Below are 17,705 nucleotides of genomic sequence, written 5' to 3'. Positions count from 1 at the left end.
TCTCTGTTCATTGCAATTTATATATAAAGGAAGAAATATGGCAGTCAGAATTCTGAAATCATAGGAAGGCATAAGGGGGGACGTGTGTGTGTGTGTGTGTGTGTGTGTGTGTGAGAAAGAGAGAGAGAGAGAGAGAGAGAGAGAGAGAGAGAGAGAGAGAGAGAGAGAGAGAATGAATTATCATAGCAGATATCTCTGAAGTTCAGAGTAAGAGAGGAAGGAAAAAAGGAACAGAAAAAGGGGGAGGATTTTTGAGGGAAATTTTGAAAATTACATCTCAAAGTTATTAACACATATGGTCCTGAGCTTACTGTTCTTACTGCTAATTGCTAATAAGGATTTAAAATCTTTAGGAATTTCAGGTAAAGGCAGAGGGAACAGTATACAAGCTCTTGGGCGTGTGGAGTAGTGAAAACATCATGGGCTTGGGAGTTATACAAACTTGGTTTTGAATCCTGACTGTCTCTCTTACTGAATGATGACCTTGGGCAAGTTTCTCGTTCATGTTGAACTAGGTTCATTATCCGTCAAATGAGAATTATGTATAAATTCTATGTAGTTTGTAGTAAGGATTAGCCAATATCTTATATGTAATACTCCCTGTACTTAGGATATAAATGTGAGCTATGGTGATTGATGATGATGATGATGATGATGATGATGATGATGATGATGATACAGAATACTGTTTTCCAACTTGGCTTAACTTGTTTTTGGTAAATAAACTAAAAACCACGTAAAGAAAATGCCTCCATTCACTGACAGTGTAGTATTTAAACGTGTTAGGCTCTGGGGAAAGGAAGGATATGTCACTGGAAAACCCCACGTGATTCTTTTCCCTTTTGAGGGTAATATAAAATGCGAGTGTGCTGGTAATAGTCTGAGAATTTCTGAGATGAAAGAGACTTTAGAGCGTGCTTCATCCAACGAGCTAGGATTACCCTCTCCAGCATTCCTGTTGTGTGTGCATCTGGCACCTGTTTTCATATGTATGTGTATGTAGACGTGTTTATGTACGTTTAGATGAGCAGTAGATTGTTTTTCTTTTTTTTTTTATTGTTTTTCTTTACACAGTAATCTATTGCATGGTTTTCCCCTAAAATTTATGTAGAAATATATGAATTACGCTTTTACTTTATAAAATCAATATTGTAAAAAAAAATCTTGCTTTAAGAATGTATCCCCTTCTCAATTTCATATTTACATAAATCAGCTATAACCATTCTTTTTTTTTTGAAATTGACCATTCCTCCAGTAGACAAATTTTATTTGGAAATTTTTATCTTCACTAGTGATCTTCAGCAATGTCACCTAAATCTTGTCAAGTATAAATAAAACCTCAAAAAGTATTGCTTTGAAAAAATCGATCTGTCCTCTATAATCTACATAAATAATACCATACTTGTTTTACTCCTTTATATTAAGACAAGGCCTCTAGCTAACCCCTTCTCAGTCTTGCAGTCAGATTGCTGAAATTATGGAGCCATCATTCCTATTCTCTCTCAGCCTTACACGGCCATCCCACCCAATTTTGATAAACAGAATAACTGATCCAAACCTCAAAATACGGTGCCATCAAAGTGCTCTAAGATGCTGTGGGAAACAGTATGGCACTTCTGCAAACAAACAAACAAAGAAACAAATAAACAAACATGGAATTGCCATATAACCCAGCAAGTTCATTCCTAGGTATATTCCCAAAAGAACTGAAAGCAGGGATTTGAACAGACATTTCTATTCCCACTTTCATTGTAGCCACAAGATGAAAACAACCCAAATGTTCATTGATAGATGAATGGATAAAAAGCATGTGGGATATACACACAGTGGAAAATTATTCAGCCTTAGAAAGAAAGGAAATTCTGATCCTACATACTACCACATGGAAGAAACTTAAAAACATGCTAAATGAACTAAGCCAGTCACAAAAAGAGAAATACTGTATGACTCCATTTATATGAGGTAGCTACAGTAGTCAAATTTACAGAGACAGAAAGTACAATGTTATTCACCAGAGACAGAGGAGGACGAATGGGGAATGATTATTTAATGGGTATGGAGTTTCAACTTGGGATGATGAAAAAGACCTGGAGACGAATAGCGGTGATGGCTGCACAACATTTTGGATGCACTTAATGCCCCTACACTTAAAAACAGTTAAAATGGTAAACTTTATGTGTGTATTTTACCGCAATTATTAAAAACATGCTCTAAGATTATAATGAATTTAGGCATCGTGTAATGCCACTAGCATGCAGTAGAGGGCAAAGGAGCTTAAGCTTCGCAGAAAAGGTCGATTCAGTCGCTCCTGCAGCCAATTCTGGCCATCAATGATTCATCCACACCTGCAGCTCTGCCGGAGCCACACAGCAAGCCTGGCGGTAAGAACTGTTAGCTTTGTTTGTTGTAACGATCATGAAAAATAAATTAGAATTGCATGGGTCTTTTTAAAGAAGAGGTAATTTGAACACATGTACACAAGAGGAAAGTAGCTTTATTCTGAATTTTAGTATTTATGATTTTGCCTACATTAATATAAAGATTAAGGAATCGTGAATGACCTTGGGGCTATGGATCTGAGAAATTGTCTTGAAAATGCTTGAGGGTTTGGGTTTCCTTTCACTGGTTGGTGCCTGAACCTGGTCAGTCCTTCCGCCAGGAGTGGATGGCCCCGGGCACTGCAACGGAATATTCTCTAGCTTTAACTTTCTTGTGATGCATATTAATAACAACCGCTGTTTGGCTATTTAAAGCATATTTATTGCTTCTTTACTAGTTTAAAAGTTTTGCATTTGTGTTTTATGTCTAAAAGTAGGGGTACATCTGATGGACTTTGTACAATGTAGGTCTTGATCGGTTTCCTTTAGAAGTCCAAAGTGAGCAAAGATGGCCCTGTGGCTGCTGTGGAGAATGATTAGCAGCATCTGGGCACTTGATTTGCAGCACAGCTTTCTCATGGGCCACCTACACTGAGCTGTGAATTAGAGTTCTGTACACTATCTGAGTTGTATTGCAATTCTTGTGCATTTATAGCTCTCCTAAGAACGTACGTAGGCAAAGTCTCTTCAACTTCATGACACCCAGCAGAATGAATTTCCCACAGCAGCTGCATACCACTTCAGAGAAAGGCTCGTGGGGTGGGGAGGAAGAGGCCACCATGGCAGCGAGTCCTGACCGTGGAATCGGCCTTGGTAATCACTTTCTAAATTACTTCATTTCAGAGTTCAAAATTCCTTCAGTTTCTGTCCTGAAAGGGGCTACGTAGGTCTGGTTCAGATCTGTGCTCTATCACTTATTCTCTGGGTCACTTTAGGCAAGTCACTCAATTTCTGGGCTTTAACTTCTCCATTTGTAAAATAAGGATAAAAATACCCACCATTTTGTTGGGCCGTTGAGAGGATTGAAAAAGATAATGTACGGAAAGCATTTAGCTCCATGCCAGGCAGGTAAGAGATACACGAAAAATGTCAGTGATTCATACCCTTTGGTTACAAAGATTATTCAACATTCAATGAATTTTTTACCCCTTTGTCATTTTTATTTTTATTTTTTTGTATCATTGGGAAAAAAGAAATTAGATGATTAAGTATTCTTTGACAAACCACTAATAGTCATTTCATGGTGTCGTTGACTTGGACCTTTAAATCATAAGCTATTAAAGAAAGTATGCTTAAGGCATAGCAGTAATAGTAGTAGGAATCTGATAATAATATATAATACTTGTTGAATGCATATTTCATCAGAAGTTTATGTTCTATTTTTTTGAAATGTTTTAATGAAATGCCATCATGCATATGCACTGTCTGAGATAGGACCTTTTTATTTTATATTAAGAGAAGTTAAAAAACGTATTTAGAATAAGTTCCAAATAAGGTTGTTTTATTGGTCAGGGAAAAGAAGTAGGTAAAAAGTGGAAGCTGTGGCATCTCAATTCAGGGAGTCCCAGAGAAAGCAATTATGTTAGAGTCTGCTGCATTTCAAGGGCCATAACTCCTAGACCTAGGAGCTTAAAGCAAGTTACTACAGACTAAAGTATTCTGTGAGTTGACAATGCCAAAAACACCTTGATCACTTAAAGTCTATAACTGCTGGTGTCCTGCCAAGCCATGTTAGAGTCTAAGAAATGAAAAATCAGTAATACTGATTCTGTCTCTACAAAAAAATTTGATATTGAGTTCATTATGAATTTTTGCATTAATTTTAATTTTAAAAAATATTTTACTAAAACATTATTTATCTTGATTACTGAGTTCCTTGATGCCCCTTAAAATTTGTGTCTGAAGTCATCCTAATCTTGGCCCTGATAATTACTATCATTTGTGATATACTAGGCATGATACAAGTGATTTATACACATCATCACTTTAGTAAAAGGCAAAAGCTTTATACAATTTGAAGAGAAGTCAGAGTTATATACATTATCTCTTTTATACCTCTGTACAAAACCCATTTTACAAATGAGAAAACAGAACGCTTCAGCAGTTAATAAATGGTCTAAGTTAACACAACCTGCGAGTGGCTAAGATTGGACTTGAACATAGATCTATCAATCCTTAAAACTAAATTCATTCTCTAACCATCATGCACTGCACCATAGCAGGAGTTCACAATATTAATTCATTCATTTGACACATATTTTTGAGAGCATATTATATAGCACCTTGTGCTAAAAGATACAAAATTAAAATATGTATTCATATATACATTTTAAAAAAATTTTTTAAAGTATTTACCCAGTATGTGTTATTTGCTAGGCACTATTCTTTGTGAATAAGATTGTCACTCTCTTGTTTGATGAGACTAAGAGGTAGAGGAGATAGTCAGTAAATAAATGAACAACAGTTTTACATAGTGTAAACCCTCGTTTCGTCGAGAAATAAAATGAGTAGATGTCAACTGAGAGCAAGCTGGCACTGTAGATTAGGTGGTCAAGTCAGGTCTCTTAGAGGAGATAAACTTTAAGACAAGATCTAAATGACAAGAAAGACCCAGCCAAGGAAGGACTGGGGGAAGAGCATGCCAAGCTGAGGTAAAAGCTGGTGCAAAGGCCCCAATGTGGAGCAAGCATGGTGTGACCAAGGAACAAAAGAGGGGCAGTGTGACAGGAGTGTACAGGGCCAGAAGAGTAATCCGCAGTGGGATCCCAGGAGGAAGCGAGACCATCTTGTGGAGGGTGTTACCGTCCAGTATCAGGGGTTCGGGTTTTATTCCAGCTGTGGCAGTATGTTCGTTAGGACCAAGTCTGACTGCTGTAGCAAAATGCAGGGGCTTAAACAAGATAGTGCTCAACATAATGGCTCAAGCCATGTCTGTCTTGTTTGAAATTGGCATAAAATCCAAACTGGTGACATTTGCAGACTTACTCATTAGGTCTCGTGGACTGCGTATTAAGAAACTTCAAAGAATCAATATGACTTAGTGAAATAACATTTTATTGTGATTAATGTATTTTAACATATTTTGAAAACAAATTTACCTTGACTTACCCTAGAGAGATAAGATAATAGAGTGGCTAAGAACCCAGGCCTCTGGACTCTGTATTAACTCTGCAACCGTGAGGCAGTTAATGTTCTAAGCACCACCTTCCATATCTGTAAAGGGGAAGTAGTGATAACACTTACCTAATAAGGTGGTCGTTGTAAAGATCAATCTACATAATTTAGTATTACTTAGCTCAATGAATGCTAGCTGCTGTCATTTCAAAAGGTGTCAAGTGGCCACTGTCTCATTTGCATGATAGAGTCAATATGGAGTGGAAATACTATCAGACTTGCTGAAGAGATATAAATACATAGATTCATCAAGCAGAACAAGTTACTCAAGTCATCTTAAATGTGGGTAATGGATTAAATTTATGGTACTGGTAATAAGTTTATTTTGCTGGATTTCTGAAATCTGAAAAATTTCTATGGACATAAATTTGCATCGTAGAGGCTCTCTTTTTGTATTCATGATTGTTCTTCTGTTGATCAATGGATGCTATGTTAAATGTTATATGAAAAGGGATGACCAAGGACTACCTGGGATGGACTGGAAGAAATACAAATGGAAGTGAAGAGGTGAAAACCTGAATCTAGTTCCAGGATACCACTTTCTCAATCCTGTTCCCACCTAGTGCCTTTCATGCCTCTTTTCCACTGGGCACACAGTGGACAAGGAATATGAAAATCAAATTTTTCTCTCCAGTCATTTCATAAGATAGTTGAGAATTTCTGTGTCCATTTCCCTATTTTCTATGAAACAGTTTTAGAAAATGTTTTTATTTTTAAGTTATTTTAGAAAATATTGATGTTTGTTAGAATTTCTTTACTTCAACACACACACACACACACACACACACACACACAAAACAAAACAAAAATGTGGGCAGTTCTAGAGAAAGAAAAATCCAGATGACAGTGAGAGTTGGGTAATATTCTAAGCGCCACCTTGCCTTAGTTCTGCCATTTTTGTCACCTCACCACACTTGCATGAGTGCATGGACACACAACTTCTCAGAGCAATGGAACAGCATGAATGGTACAGAGAAGTCTTACAAACCATGTTCTTCCTATGGAGAATGCTTGTTGTTCCTCTTGCTTGTCTACAGGTGTGACCAGTCTAAGGGAGTCTGAGGGTCAATGTATATTGGACATATGCAGGTTAACTCTCATCACTGCTGATTACCTTCCCTTGGTGTTTTCAGAGTTGAAGTGTTTATTAATATTAGAATCTAACCACTTCTCACTACTTCCCAAACTACCTTCTTTCTTACAAGAATTACTTGATAGTGTCCCAGGGGATACGTCCTGCCACCCCACACCCTTTCAGTCATTTTCACGCAGCAGAGGACTCTCAAATGTGCACCGGAACCTGCCACTCCTCTCCTCTACAGCTTCCACTGGTTTCTTATTTCAACCAGAGGAAAATCTGACTCCTTTCGAGATCTAATGCTTTAAATGCACTTTTCCAATTCTAGTTATTCCTCATATTTTCCAAGCTTACTCTCACATCAGGTCTTTTGAACTGTGCTTGCTGCTCTCTCTCTTCAGAAAATTTTTTCCTCAGACAAGTGGCTGGCTTCTCTCTGACTCCCTTTAGATATCTGCATAAAGGACACAATATCAGAGAGACTTTTTCTGACCACCCAATACAAAATAGCACTCTATAGTTGCTCCCTATCTCTCTTATCTTAAAGTTATTTTTTTCTTTCTAGTCTTTATCATCACCTCAGATATAAATTTATTATTTTATTTATAGTCTCTCTTTTCCTTCCCCTTACTAGAAGAATGTAAGCTGTGTAGGGACAGACATTCTATCTGCTATTCACCATTATATCCCCAATGCCTAGAAAAGTTTCAGGCAGAGTAGGTACTTAATAAATATCTTGAGTAATGAATATTGTGAAAATCTCAGTTCTCCAACCACCTCTGTTCTGTGTCTAATCAAACAACTTGAAGCCTGACTCTTTTCTCAAAGTCCTCAGAAATCTGTATCCATACATTTTCTTCTCTGTAAAATGCAGGTGATAGTACTTTCCTCACAGAGCTTTGTGATACATAAGTGAGATAATACATGCAAAGCGCTTATATATATCTTGATATATAAAAAGCCTCCAAGAAATGGACAATGTTTTTATCATTTATTACCATTATTTTGCAGTTTTCCAGTTTTGCTGTCAACCTGAAGACATATGGTGGCATCAGGACAGAAACCATTCTGTTTATTACTGTTTTGGACCTTCCATGTATATGGGTAAGTGTTGTTGAAAGTCAGACATTAACTCCAGGGGCTCTCTATGTCCACACATAGAAAAGTTGAGCAATACCTCATGACATTAATTCAGGGGCCCACAGTATTGGGTGATAAAAATTACTTTCATTGAGAATTTAGGTCCACACAAAATCCTACACATGGATATTTAAAGCAGCTTTATTTATAATTACCAAAACTTGGAAGCAATCAAGATATTTATCAGTAGGAAAATGGATAAACTTTGGTACATCCAGACAGTGCAATACTATTCAGCACTAAAAAAAAAAAAAAAAAAAAAAAAAAAAAAAAAAAAAAAAGAGCTATCAAGCCATGCCAAGACATTGAGGAAACTTAAGTGCATATAACTAAGTGATGAAATCCAATCTGAAAAAAGCTACACACTATATATGATTCCGACTATATGACATCCTGGAAATGACAAAACTGCAGAAACCATGAAAGCATCAGTGCTTGCCAAGGGTTGTGTGTGTGTGTGGTGGGGAAAGATAAATAGCAAGGGTGCAGAGGATTTTTAGGGTGGAGAAAATACTCTGTATGACACTATAATGATGGATACACGTTATTATGCATTTGCCCAAGCTCACAGAACGTACAAAACAAAGAACGAACCATAACGTAAAGCATGGACTTTGTGTCAATGCAGCCAATCGGTTGTAACCAGTGCACTGCTCTGGTGGGGGATGTTGATATTGGGAGAAGCTCAGTGTGCGTGGGGACAGGGGACATGGAAAATCTCTGTACCTTCTCCTCAGTTTTGCTGAACCATAAACTGAACCATAAACTGCTCTAAAAAAATAAAGTCTTTGAAAAATTACTTTTAATTTTCTTAAAGCCTTCGTTTCAGGCTATCAAAAGGGAATGTGAGAGGTGTCGAGTATGACCTGGCAATGAAGTTTCTAAGCCGAACTGGAAAAGAGGCACTTCTGCCAACTACTGTATTTCTCCCTTTTGGGAATCCTGACTTGTCTCAGTGATGGGGATTTGGCACAATAACTGACTTAGAAATCTATGAGCCAAGCTCTGAGGTTAAGTCAAAAACTTCGTATATAGGTTTGGACCCAATTCCAACCAATTGATGAATATAGTCAGATGCTGGCATTTTTAGGAAAAAAAAAAATCCTATAGAATGTAACAAACTGCATAATCATTTAATGTTATTTACTATCTTTCTAGGATTTTGAACTCATCTTTATCATTCATATAAGGGAACCAGTGATAAAATCCTTGGAATTACAATGAGTCATACCAGAAGCATTTCTATATTTCGTAGTGTTTCTATATTTTGTAGCATTTCTCTACTTTGTAGTATGTCAGTGCATGGCTGGGCTTTGAAGCTGCCAGAAGAAAGGGAATCAACTACCAACTGCTCTAACATGTCTCTAAGAAGGGTTCCTGCAGACCTGACCCCAACCACAACCACACTGGATTTATCCTACAACCTCCTTTTGCAACTCCAGAGTTCAGATTTTCGTTCTGTCTCTAAACTGAAAGTTTTGATTTTGTGCCATAACAGAATCCAAAAGCTGGATATCAAGACCTTTGAATTTAACCAAGAGTTAAAATATTTGGATGTGTCTAACAACAGACTGAACACTTTAACTTGGTATTCACTGGCAGGTCTCAAACATTTAGATCTTTCTTTCAATGACTTTGACACCGTGCCTATCAGTGAGGAGACAGGCAGCATGTCACACCTGGAAACCCTAGGTTTAAGTGGGGCAAAAATACAAAAATCGGATTTCCAGAAAATTGCTAATTTGCATCTAAATATCATCTTCTTAGGATTGAGAACTATTTCTCATTATGAAGAAGGTAGCCTGCCTATCTTAAATGCAACAAAACTTCACATTGTTTTACCAACAAACGCAAATTTCTGGGTTCTTTTGCGTGATGGAATCAAGACTTCAAAAATATTAGAAATGACGAATATAGATGGGAAAAGCCAGTTTGCAAATTATGAAACTCAACAAAATTTTACTCTAGAGAATTCCAAGACATCTATGCTGTTACTTAATAAAGTTGATTTACTCTGGGATGACCTTTTCTTCATCTTCCAATTCGTTTGGCATACTTCAGTAGAATGCTTCCAAATTCAACATGTGACTTTTGGAGGTAAAGTTTATCTCAATCACAATTCATTTGATTACTCAAATACTGTAATGAGAACTATAAAATTGGAGCATGTACATTTTAGAATTTTTTACATCACACAGGAGAGTGTCTACTTGCTTTTTACCAAAATGGATATAGAAAACCTAACAATATCAGATGCACAGATGCCACATATGCGTTTCCCTATTTACCCTACAAGATTCCAGTATTTAAATTTTGCTAATAATATCTTAACAGATGACTTGTTTAAAAAACCTATCCAATTGCCTCATTTAAAAACGTTCATTTTGAAGGGCAATAAGTTGGAGACACTTTCCTTAGTGAGTTCCTTTGCTAACAACACATCCTTGAAGCACTTAGATCTGAGCCAAAATCTGTTACGACATGAAAATAATGAAAATTGCTTTTGGCCGGAAACCTTGATGGCCATGAACTTATCATCCAATAAATTGGCGGATTCTGTTTTCAGGTGCTTGCCCAGAAATATTCAAATACTTGATCTAAATAATAACAAAATTAAAACTGTCCCAAAAGGCATTATTCATCTGAAATCTTTGCAAGAGCTAAATCTTGCACATAATTTTCTAACTGATTTTCCTGAGTGCAGTCATTTCAGAAGGCTTTCAATTCTGAACATTGAAATGAACTTAATTCTCAGCCCAACTCTGGATTTTTTTCAAAGCTGCCGGGAAGTTAGGACTCTACATGCAGGAAGAAATCCATTTCGGTGTACTTGTGAATTAAGAGATTTCATTCAGCTTGAAAAAAATTTAGAGGGCATGATGATTGGATGGTCAGAGTCATACATCTGTGAATACCCTTCGAATCTAAAGGGGACTCGGTTAAAGGATGTTTACCTTCCTGAATTATCCTGCAACACAGCTCTGTTGATTGTCACTATTGTGATTATCATGCTAGTTCTGGCCATGGCCGTGGCCTTCTGCTGCCGGCACTTTGATCTGCCCTGGTATCTCAGAATGCTAGTTCAATGGACACAGACATGGCGCAGGGTTAGGAAGATAACCCGAGAACAACTCAAGAGAAATGTCCAATTCCATGTGTTTATTTCATACAATGAACATGATTCTGCCTGGGTGAAGCACGAATTGATTCCTAATCTAGAGAAAGAAGATGGTTCCGTCTTAATTTGCCTTCATGAGGGAAACTTTGACCTTGGCAAGAGTGTTACTGAAAATATCCTAAAATGCATTGAAAAAAGCTACAAGTCTATCTTCGTTTTGTCTCCCAACTTTGTCCAGAGTGAGTGGTGCCATTATGAACTCTACTTTACCCATCAAAATCTCTTGCATGAAACTTCTGATTACATAATTCTTATCTTACTTGAACCCATTCCCCTCTACTGTATTCCTACTAGGTATCCAAAGCTAAAAGCTCTTATGGAAAAGAAAGCATATCGGGAATGGCCCAAAGATAGGCGTAAATGTGGACTATTTTGGGCAAATCTCCGAGCTTCTATTAATGTTAATTTATTAGATACCAGAGAGATGTGTGAACTACAGACATTCACAGAAGTGAATGAAGAGTCTCGAGGTTCTACAATCTCTCTGATAAAAACAGACTGCCTATAAAATCCCACCCTCTCCTAGGAAAATTGGTGCCTGCATGTACCGTTGAGATATAAGTTGATACAATCTGTCAATATTGCAATGATGGCAATTTGGCAATATTTATTAAAATTAAAAATGATTATTTCTTCATATAGGTTCATTGAAGGATTTCTAAGAATTCATCCTATAGAAAACACAAGTTTGCAAGGGTTTATGTAAAAAAGTGTTGGTTCCAGCATGGCTAATAATCATGAAAAACTTAATACAGCCCAAATGTTCACAAAATAAGGACTGGTTCAATAAATTACATTAATGCAATGGAATATTATGCAGCAATTAAAAGGAATGATGTAGCTCTATATTTACTGGTTTGGAGAAAATTATATTAATATATTAGTTTATTTATTGAAATAGAAGTGTAAAGGAATCTATATCAGTACATTGGTGTAGTAATAGTGGTTTGGGTCTGGGAGGTTAGATGCGATGTTGGATTACATTTGGTTTCTATGTTGTATATTTCTATAATGTTGGAGTTGCCTAAAATGAATCTGTATTTCTTTAGTAAGTATTAAACAAAATGATAAAGATTATTTTTAAAGCCTACACATCCTACTCATTTTTGCTTGATTCTTCCCTTCTAGTCTCACAGGTCACAGAAGGAAAACAAGCTTTCCTGAATTTTGCAAAATTATATTTCAGAACAGGCTAATTCTCTGGTTCAAAAAATATCTACGGCTTACCCACATGGTAAAGAAAGAAAGTGCCATGTTCCTTTGTGATCTGACACAAATCTCTCACCTCCTCATATCCTATCATTGAGCCCTATAAAGTTATCAGCGCTTTTCCAGAACATTCAGTCTTTCGGGCCCTCTGACCTTAGTGTTTGGTGTCATGACTGCCTATAATATCTTTCCACCTTGGTTAATTCAGGAAATCTCACATATCCTTCAAGGCACACTCCAAATGTCAACTCTTCTTTGAAAGCTTCCTTACTTCTTCCCCCAAGCAAGACGCTCCTTGATTATCTATAACACTTCACACATATTTCTGTCATCACGCTGATTGTGTATGTTTTTAAAGTTCCCCTTCTCACTAGACTATGAGCTCCTCGAAGGCTAAGACAGTGTTTTGATTGTGGTGTCGCCCTTTGCCTTTACATCAGCAGCAGTTTGCTCAGCCCGGGGTTTAGAGATGGTGTTCAATGAATGTTTATGGACTAGATGTTAGGCTAGCTAGAGCAGCAGTCCCCAACCTTTTTGACACCAGGGACAGGTGGTGGAGCTGAGGCGGTGATGCTAGTGCTGGGGAGTGGCTGCAAATACAGATGAGGCTTCGCTCACTCACCCTCTGCTCTCCTACTATGTGGCCCGGTATTTAACACCTAATGGACCAGTACCAGTCCAGGGGTTGAGGACCCCTGAGCTAGAAGAATTTAGCAGGGACTCAACTGACTTCTGGACAGATAGTGAAATTTGAAGGCAAATTTTGAGAAGCTAGACAGGAAGATCAAGAGTAGGTTAAAGCCAAGCGAGAAGACAGAGAATCCAGAATTAAAGGATTCCTGGGCACAGCCCGAATTATGTGAAATTGCCAACACTTGGTTCCTCTTGACCTACAAAACTATCTATATTATTCAGTCTGGTAAAAATTATTAGATTAGGGGTAAAATTGAGTTCTGAATCTACATTATTTCCTTATGATTGTGATCGTATGAATTCCTCATGCAAGTGGCCATCTGAAAAATTATACTCAGGACATTCAACCTAAAGGTTTAGGGAGAGGGATGGATGTCAATGTAGAAGCCAGGTTGCTACCATTTATCCAGTGGCCACTCTATTTGGAGCAGCTACAGCCTAGCAACCCAACTGAGTGTCTCTCTTCTTCCTTCCTGGCAGCCCATGGTCTGTTTGGTAGAAGGGGAAACCCAAGGAAACCGCCATGGAGTGAGGGCAGAGAACGGGGAGAATGCCTTTCCTCTCAGGTTCTCGGCAGCTGGGCTGCTGATACGAGTGTGATCTGTGACCTCTGAAGGAGTCAGACAGATGTGGCATGAGGATCTTGTAAATCTTGAGTAAATTATTCAGTGTGAGACTCTTACCTATAAAGATTAATTAATTAATTAATTGGGAATATGCAAAGTAGGTAGCATTAGCCCTAGAGTCACTAGGATTAAGTTATTCCTATGGTACAATTCTCAGTTTAGTAATATTTAATAGAAAAAAAATTCATTACAATTAAAAAATAGCACTTTTGGCTTAGCACTCAGCAAGTTCTTCTTTCAGCAGGAGGACTACCCTTAAATCTTACCTATCAGATCATTTTACTGTTCCTTTCTCTGAAACTTCAATACCATCCAAAATTTCCTACTGTGCTTGATTTTGACTCTTACGGCTCGTAATAAAAGAAAATTAATTTTACCTTAGTTGAATGCTGGGGCTTGAGGTATAAGTAGCTCCTAGCCTTATGAAACCCTGATAATACACTAGGATTGTGCCAAGAAATGTTGATTTCAACAAGTGATCCATGACGTTGCTAGGGAAGTGAGAATGCACAGTCTGTAACGCCAGCTGTAACAGAAGCCCGTGTAACAACTCTGATCCTGTTTTGAAAATGACTCCAGATCTTGTGAACTTGCGAAGTTCCTTTATGTCCTTGCCACTTGTCATCCTGCAGCTTCTTCCATTTTTTTCTAAGGGTACTGAGCTCTGCATCAGCGTGATTGCGGTCTGTCTGTGGATGCCTTATAGGGCCTTCACAATCACTGTGCATCTCTGCAGATAAATGGCAGTATTTTCTGGATGTTAACAGTTCGCTATTGATATCCATGTGGCGAAGAAGGCTGTACTAACATGGGACCGTAGACCTCGGACTCTGAGGGGTTTGGAGGGAGAAGGAAAGAATTTTAAATATAATTTAGAGCAAATGTTCCCTAAAGTTCAACTCTTTTGTTAAAATGAACCATTCGAGAAAATCGTAGACTAGGAAAGTTTAAACTAAGTGAGAATTTAGAATTTATCACATATAATTCTCACTTTCAAATGGGGAAATTGAGGCTTTAGAATTTTAAATAACTCACGCAAGCCAGAGGTCAAACAATCTTTTAACTCCTAGATAATGCTTTTCCTTCCAATTCACAACAAGGTGGCTTTTGGTATTAACATTTGATTTCGTTATCTTTATCCTTTCATTTCCATTCTCATGACCAGACCCCTGGATTGGACCCTTTGCACGTCCTGCCGATATTCCTCATATCATTTGAAATCGCAACTTTGTCCGCAGTCTCTCTGCACTCCCAAGGCAGCCTCTATTTGCCACCTGATTTACATCCCTAAAACAACAATCTCACCCATCAGTGACTCACTATGGGGCCGCTCCTCAAATCACTCTGCTGGGGATGCTTCCCATGGTCCCTTATCTCAGTTTGTCACTGGTGTGCCCTGACACCTGGTGTGCTGCTGGGTATTGACCTCAGCCCTCTGCCAGGCTACTTTGAGTCTGATAATATGTTCTGAAGCCTCACAGGTGGCAAGCACACTGAATAACTCTCAGTTGTGGATAAGGAGGTGGTCTACAGCCAGACGGCTCTTCCAATAGCCAGCTTATGACAGACACACTGCTCCCCTTCGCAGGCCATGGAGCTGCTGGAGTGCTGTGTGTTTGGCTGTCCAAGGACGAGGCTGTAGCCAAGGGTTAGGGAAGCTGGGTGGGGCCTTCTTGCCCACACAGCTCCAGAGAGCAGCGGCAACTGTCGCTCTTCACGATGCAGGTACTTGTCTTCAGAAGGTGTCTTGTTAGTGGTGTCCGAGCTGGCTCAGTGATAACTATTAAAGATGCATGTGCATTCTAAAAAATTATTTTTAAGTATTTGAATTAAAATTGAATGGAAAAAATAATTAAAAAATAAAATAAAATTGAATGGAGTGGATTCTAAATCATTTCACGTTTTTTCTGAAACATGTCAGTATGACCTTTGCCCTTCATATCTGCGCTCCAATTATATTCCCAATGAAGACTTCCTGGATGACCTAGTTGAAAATGACGGCACTCATTATCCACTCCCTTGCTTTTTATTTCTCCATAGCATTCGCCACCTTCTGGATTACTGCATCATTTCTCTATGTATCTTGCTTATTCTCTGTCTTCCCCACTAGAACGTAAACTCCTTTGGAGAGGAGATTTTTGTCTATTTTGCTCACAGATGTTGTCTCTACCTCTGGCAGAAACAGTACCTGACGCATAGCCATTCTCCAAGTATTTTCTGGAGGAAATAGTTTGTCTGTGGCCCCTTGGTTGATTGGCCTCCTCTGCTCTTCTGAAGCCCAGCAGAGCAGCCAAGCCTGCCCTACTTCAGTGTCAGCCCTACTTGTTGTAAAGTAACATCAGAGATGTAGGTGTTCCTTGTCATGAGCATTCCTCACCTTCCATAAATGTATATTTGCTTACGCTTTCTGGGAGCTGCCATCCCTGGGTTGTCTCCCTCACCCCCTTTCCCCCCTTGGGCTCTTCCCTTCACTTCCTCCTGTTGGCATCTGCTTGGTCTCAGGGGTTTTCTGTGGGCAGCCTTTGTACTATTTCAAAATCTGCAGATTATACAAATGGAGTTTATGGGTTCCCCCCACCACTGTCCCTATTTCTGTTGAATCAAGCTTTCAAGAGAAGAAGAGAAGTTCAGGGACAATAAGGCCCTTGCCGCGGGCCCATGCCTCAGACTCCTGCCTCCTCCCCCAACCCTAGCTCTTTGGAGGGCCTCCCTTGAATTTTCTAAGTCCTTCTTAGGGCCTGGTACTGCCGGGACTGGCAGTGTTCTCTGAGCAGAATGTCCCTGGCCCAGACCCAGACCCACATGGACCCTGGTTTCCATTTGTCTCCTTTGGGGCATTTTATGGCCCTGTGCCTTGTAAATGAGGTCAAGCAGGTATCCCAAGAGTTCTGGAATGCATGCCTGTGGGGTCCTCTCAGGGACTGGTGGTTGGGAGCCCTTTTGAGGTGGACAGCCAGATAAGCAGGTCACTCTTGCTGGCCAAAGCAGGATGAACTCACTCAAGACCAGGACACCAAAATGGCGCTGACATGCTGGTTTAAGGTGACTCTCACGCTGAACACGGAATGACTCTAGGCGTCTGGACTGCCAACAGTCTCCCGTCAACCTTCGTGTTCGAGCCACCTGCATGGGTCTAGGTCCGTCTGTGTTTTGATTGTGGTGTCATCTCCTGTGTACAGCACCTGAGGATGGCAGGAGTAGTGGCAGGTATTGTCTGCCCTGCACCCTGCCCCTCTTTCCCCCAGCCTCTGGCATCTAGGATGATAGCTGCCATTTCTGCAGGCTTTGTGACATACATTAGGTAGTCCTTCGAGGATGGCTTTCAACACTGAACACCAACTGGCCTTCAGTCAATGTCCTTTCTCACCTCCCATTGATGTGCTGACATCATGTTCTCTCTGTCTTAAGCCGTACCGATGAGGGAAGGACATATCTAGCAGGAGTGGGACTCTGCCTCTCTCTTCATGCGTGGACCGCTCCCCTCCCCTCCCCGCTGGTGGTGGTGCATGGGAGGCAAGGATTCAGTCACCACCAAAAGTTCCCATTCTAGGAATGCGGTGTCTACTACCTTGAGTCCAAGAGGAGACACGGCTGGAACATGCCTTGTCCTATGCTTACTCCATAAAATTCTGAATGGTGAAGTTAACAAGACCAGAACGCAAATATTGGTTCACATTTTCCTGTGTACTTCGGGAAAGATTTGCATCAGGGAAGGACAGTACCCACATCTGAGAGAGAGTGCGGAAGGCAGTGTGGAGAGAAGGTGACACATCATGAGGAATAAGGTGACCAGCATTACAGACGTGCTATTAGGGAACCGCGGAGGCAGGGAGATCTATACTGTTTAATGTAAACAGGCCCTAAAGAGTCTTGTCCTGGTGATTAATGACAGCACTGCTGCTATTTTCTCCTGGTGGGAGATATATAATTAACCAGAAAGAGTCCATTGGACAATAAAATGCCTGAAGAGATGGTTCCTGGATTTCAACAAGGAGCGATGGTGCCTAGAACCTACAAAGAATCTTCCAATGGACCAACCGAACAATGAACAACATGTAAGTCATTCTTCTCTACGCATCTCCATTGACAAGTCGTCACTGTAACTCACACAGTTCCACACATTTGGAAACATTTTAACATCAACTTGTTTATACGGACAGAAGCCCTGCATTACAAACAAAACAAAACAAAAGAAACAAACAAACAAACAAACAAAAAACCTTTTTCTG

At 39.3% G+C, this 17,705-nt stretch overlaps 1 protein-coding gene across 5 annotated transcripts in view; it reads left to right on the top strand.

Annotated features, from left to right (window-relative positions):
* Positions 1-15,058, top strand: part of TLR10 (toll like receptor 10) — a 30,249-nt gene extending 15,191 nt beyond the window's left edge. The window contains exons 1-4 of one of the 5 annotated variants that reach the window (XM_016140701.2): positions 1,235-2,381; positions 3,034-3,191; positions 7,642-7,734; positions 9,044-15,058. In XM_016140701.2, coding sequence (XP_015996187.2) covers positions 7,673-7,734; positions 9,044-11,456 — 2,475 coding nt within the window. In that variant the 5' untranslated portion in view covers positions 1,235-2,381; positions 3,034-3,191; positions 7,642-7,672 and the 3' untranslated portion in view covers positions 11,457-15,058. Of the gene's footprint in view, positions 1-1,234; positions 2,382-3,033; positions 3,192-7,641; positions 7,735-8,928 lie in introns of those variants that run through there. The other 4 variants (XM_016140699.2, XM_016140704.2, XM_016140702.2 and 1 more) reach the window with 4 other exon arrangements.
* Positions 15,059-17,705: the final 2,647 nt, after the last annotated feature.

Source organism: Rousettus aegyptiacus, unplaced genomic scaffold (genome assembly GCF_014176215.1).
Source record: "Rousettus aegyptiacus isolate mRouAeg1 unplaced genomic scaffold, mRouAeg1.p scaffold_m13_p_10, whole genome shotgun sequence".
Classification (NCBI taxonomy): domain Eukaryota; kingdom Metazoa; phylum Chordata; class Mammalia; order Chiroptera; family Pteropodidae; genus Rousettus; species Rousettus aegyptiacus.
The sequence above is the reverse complement of the archived record's forward strand: the minus strand, read 5'-3'. Positions and strand labels throughout refer to the sequence as shown.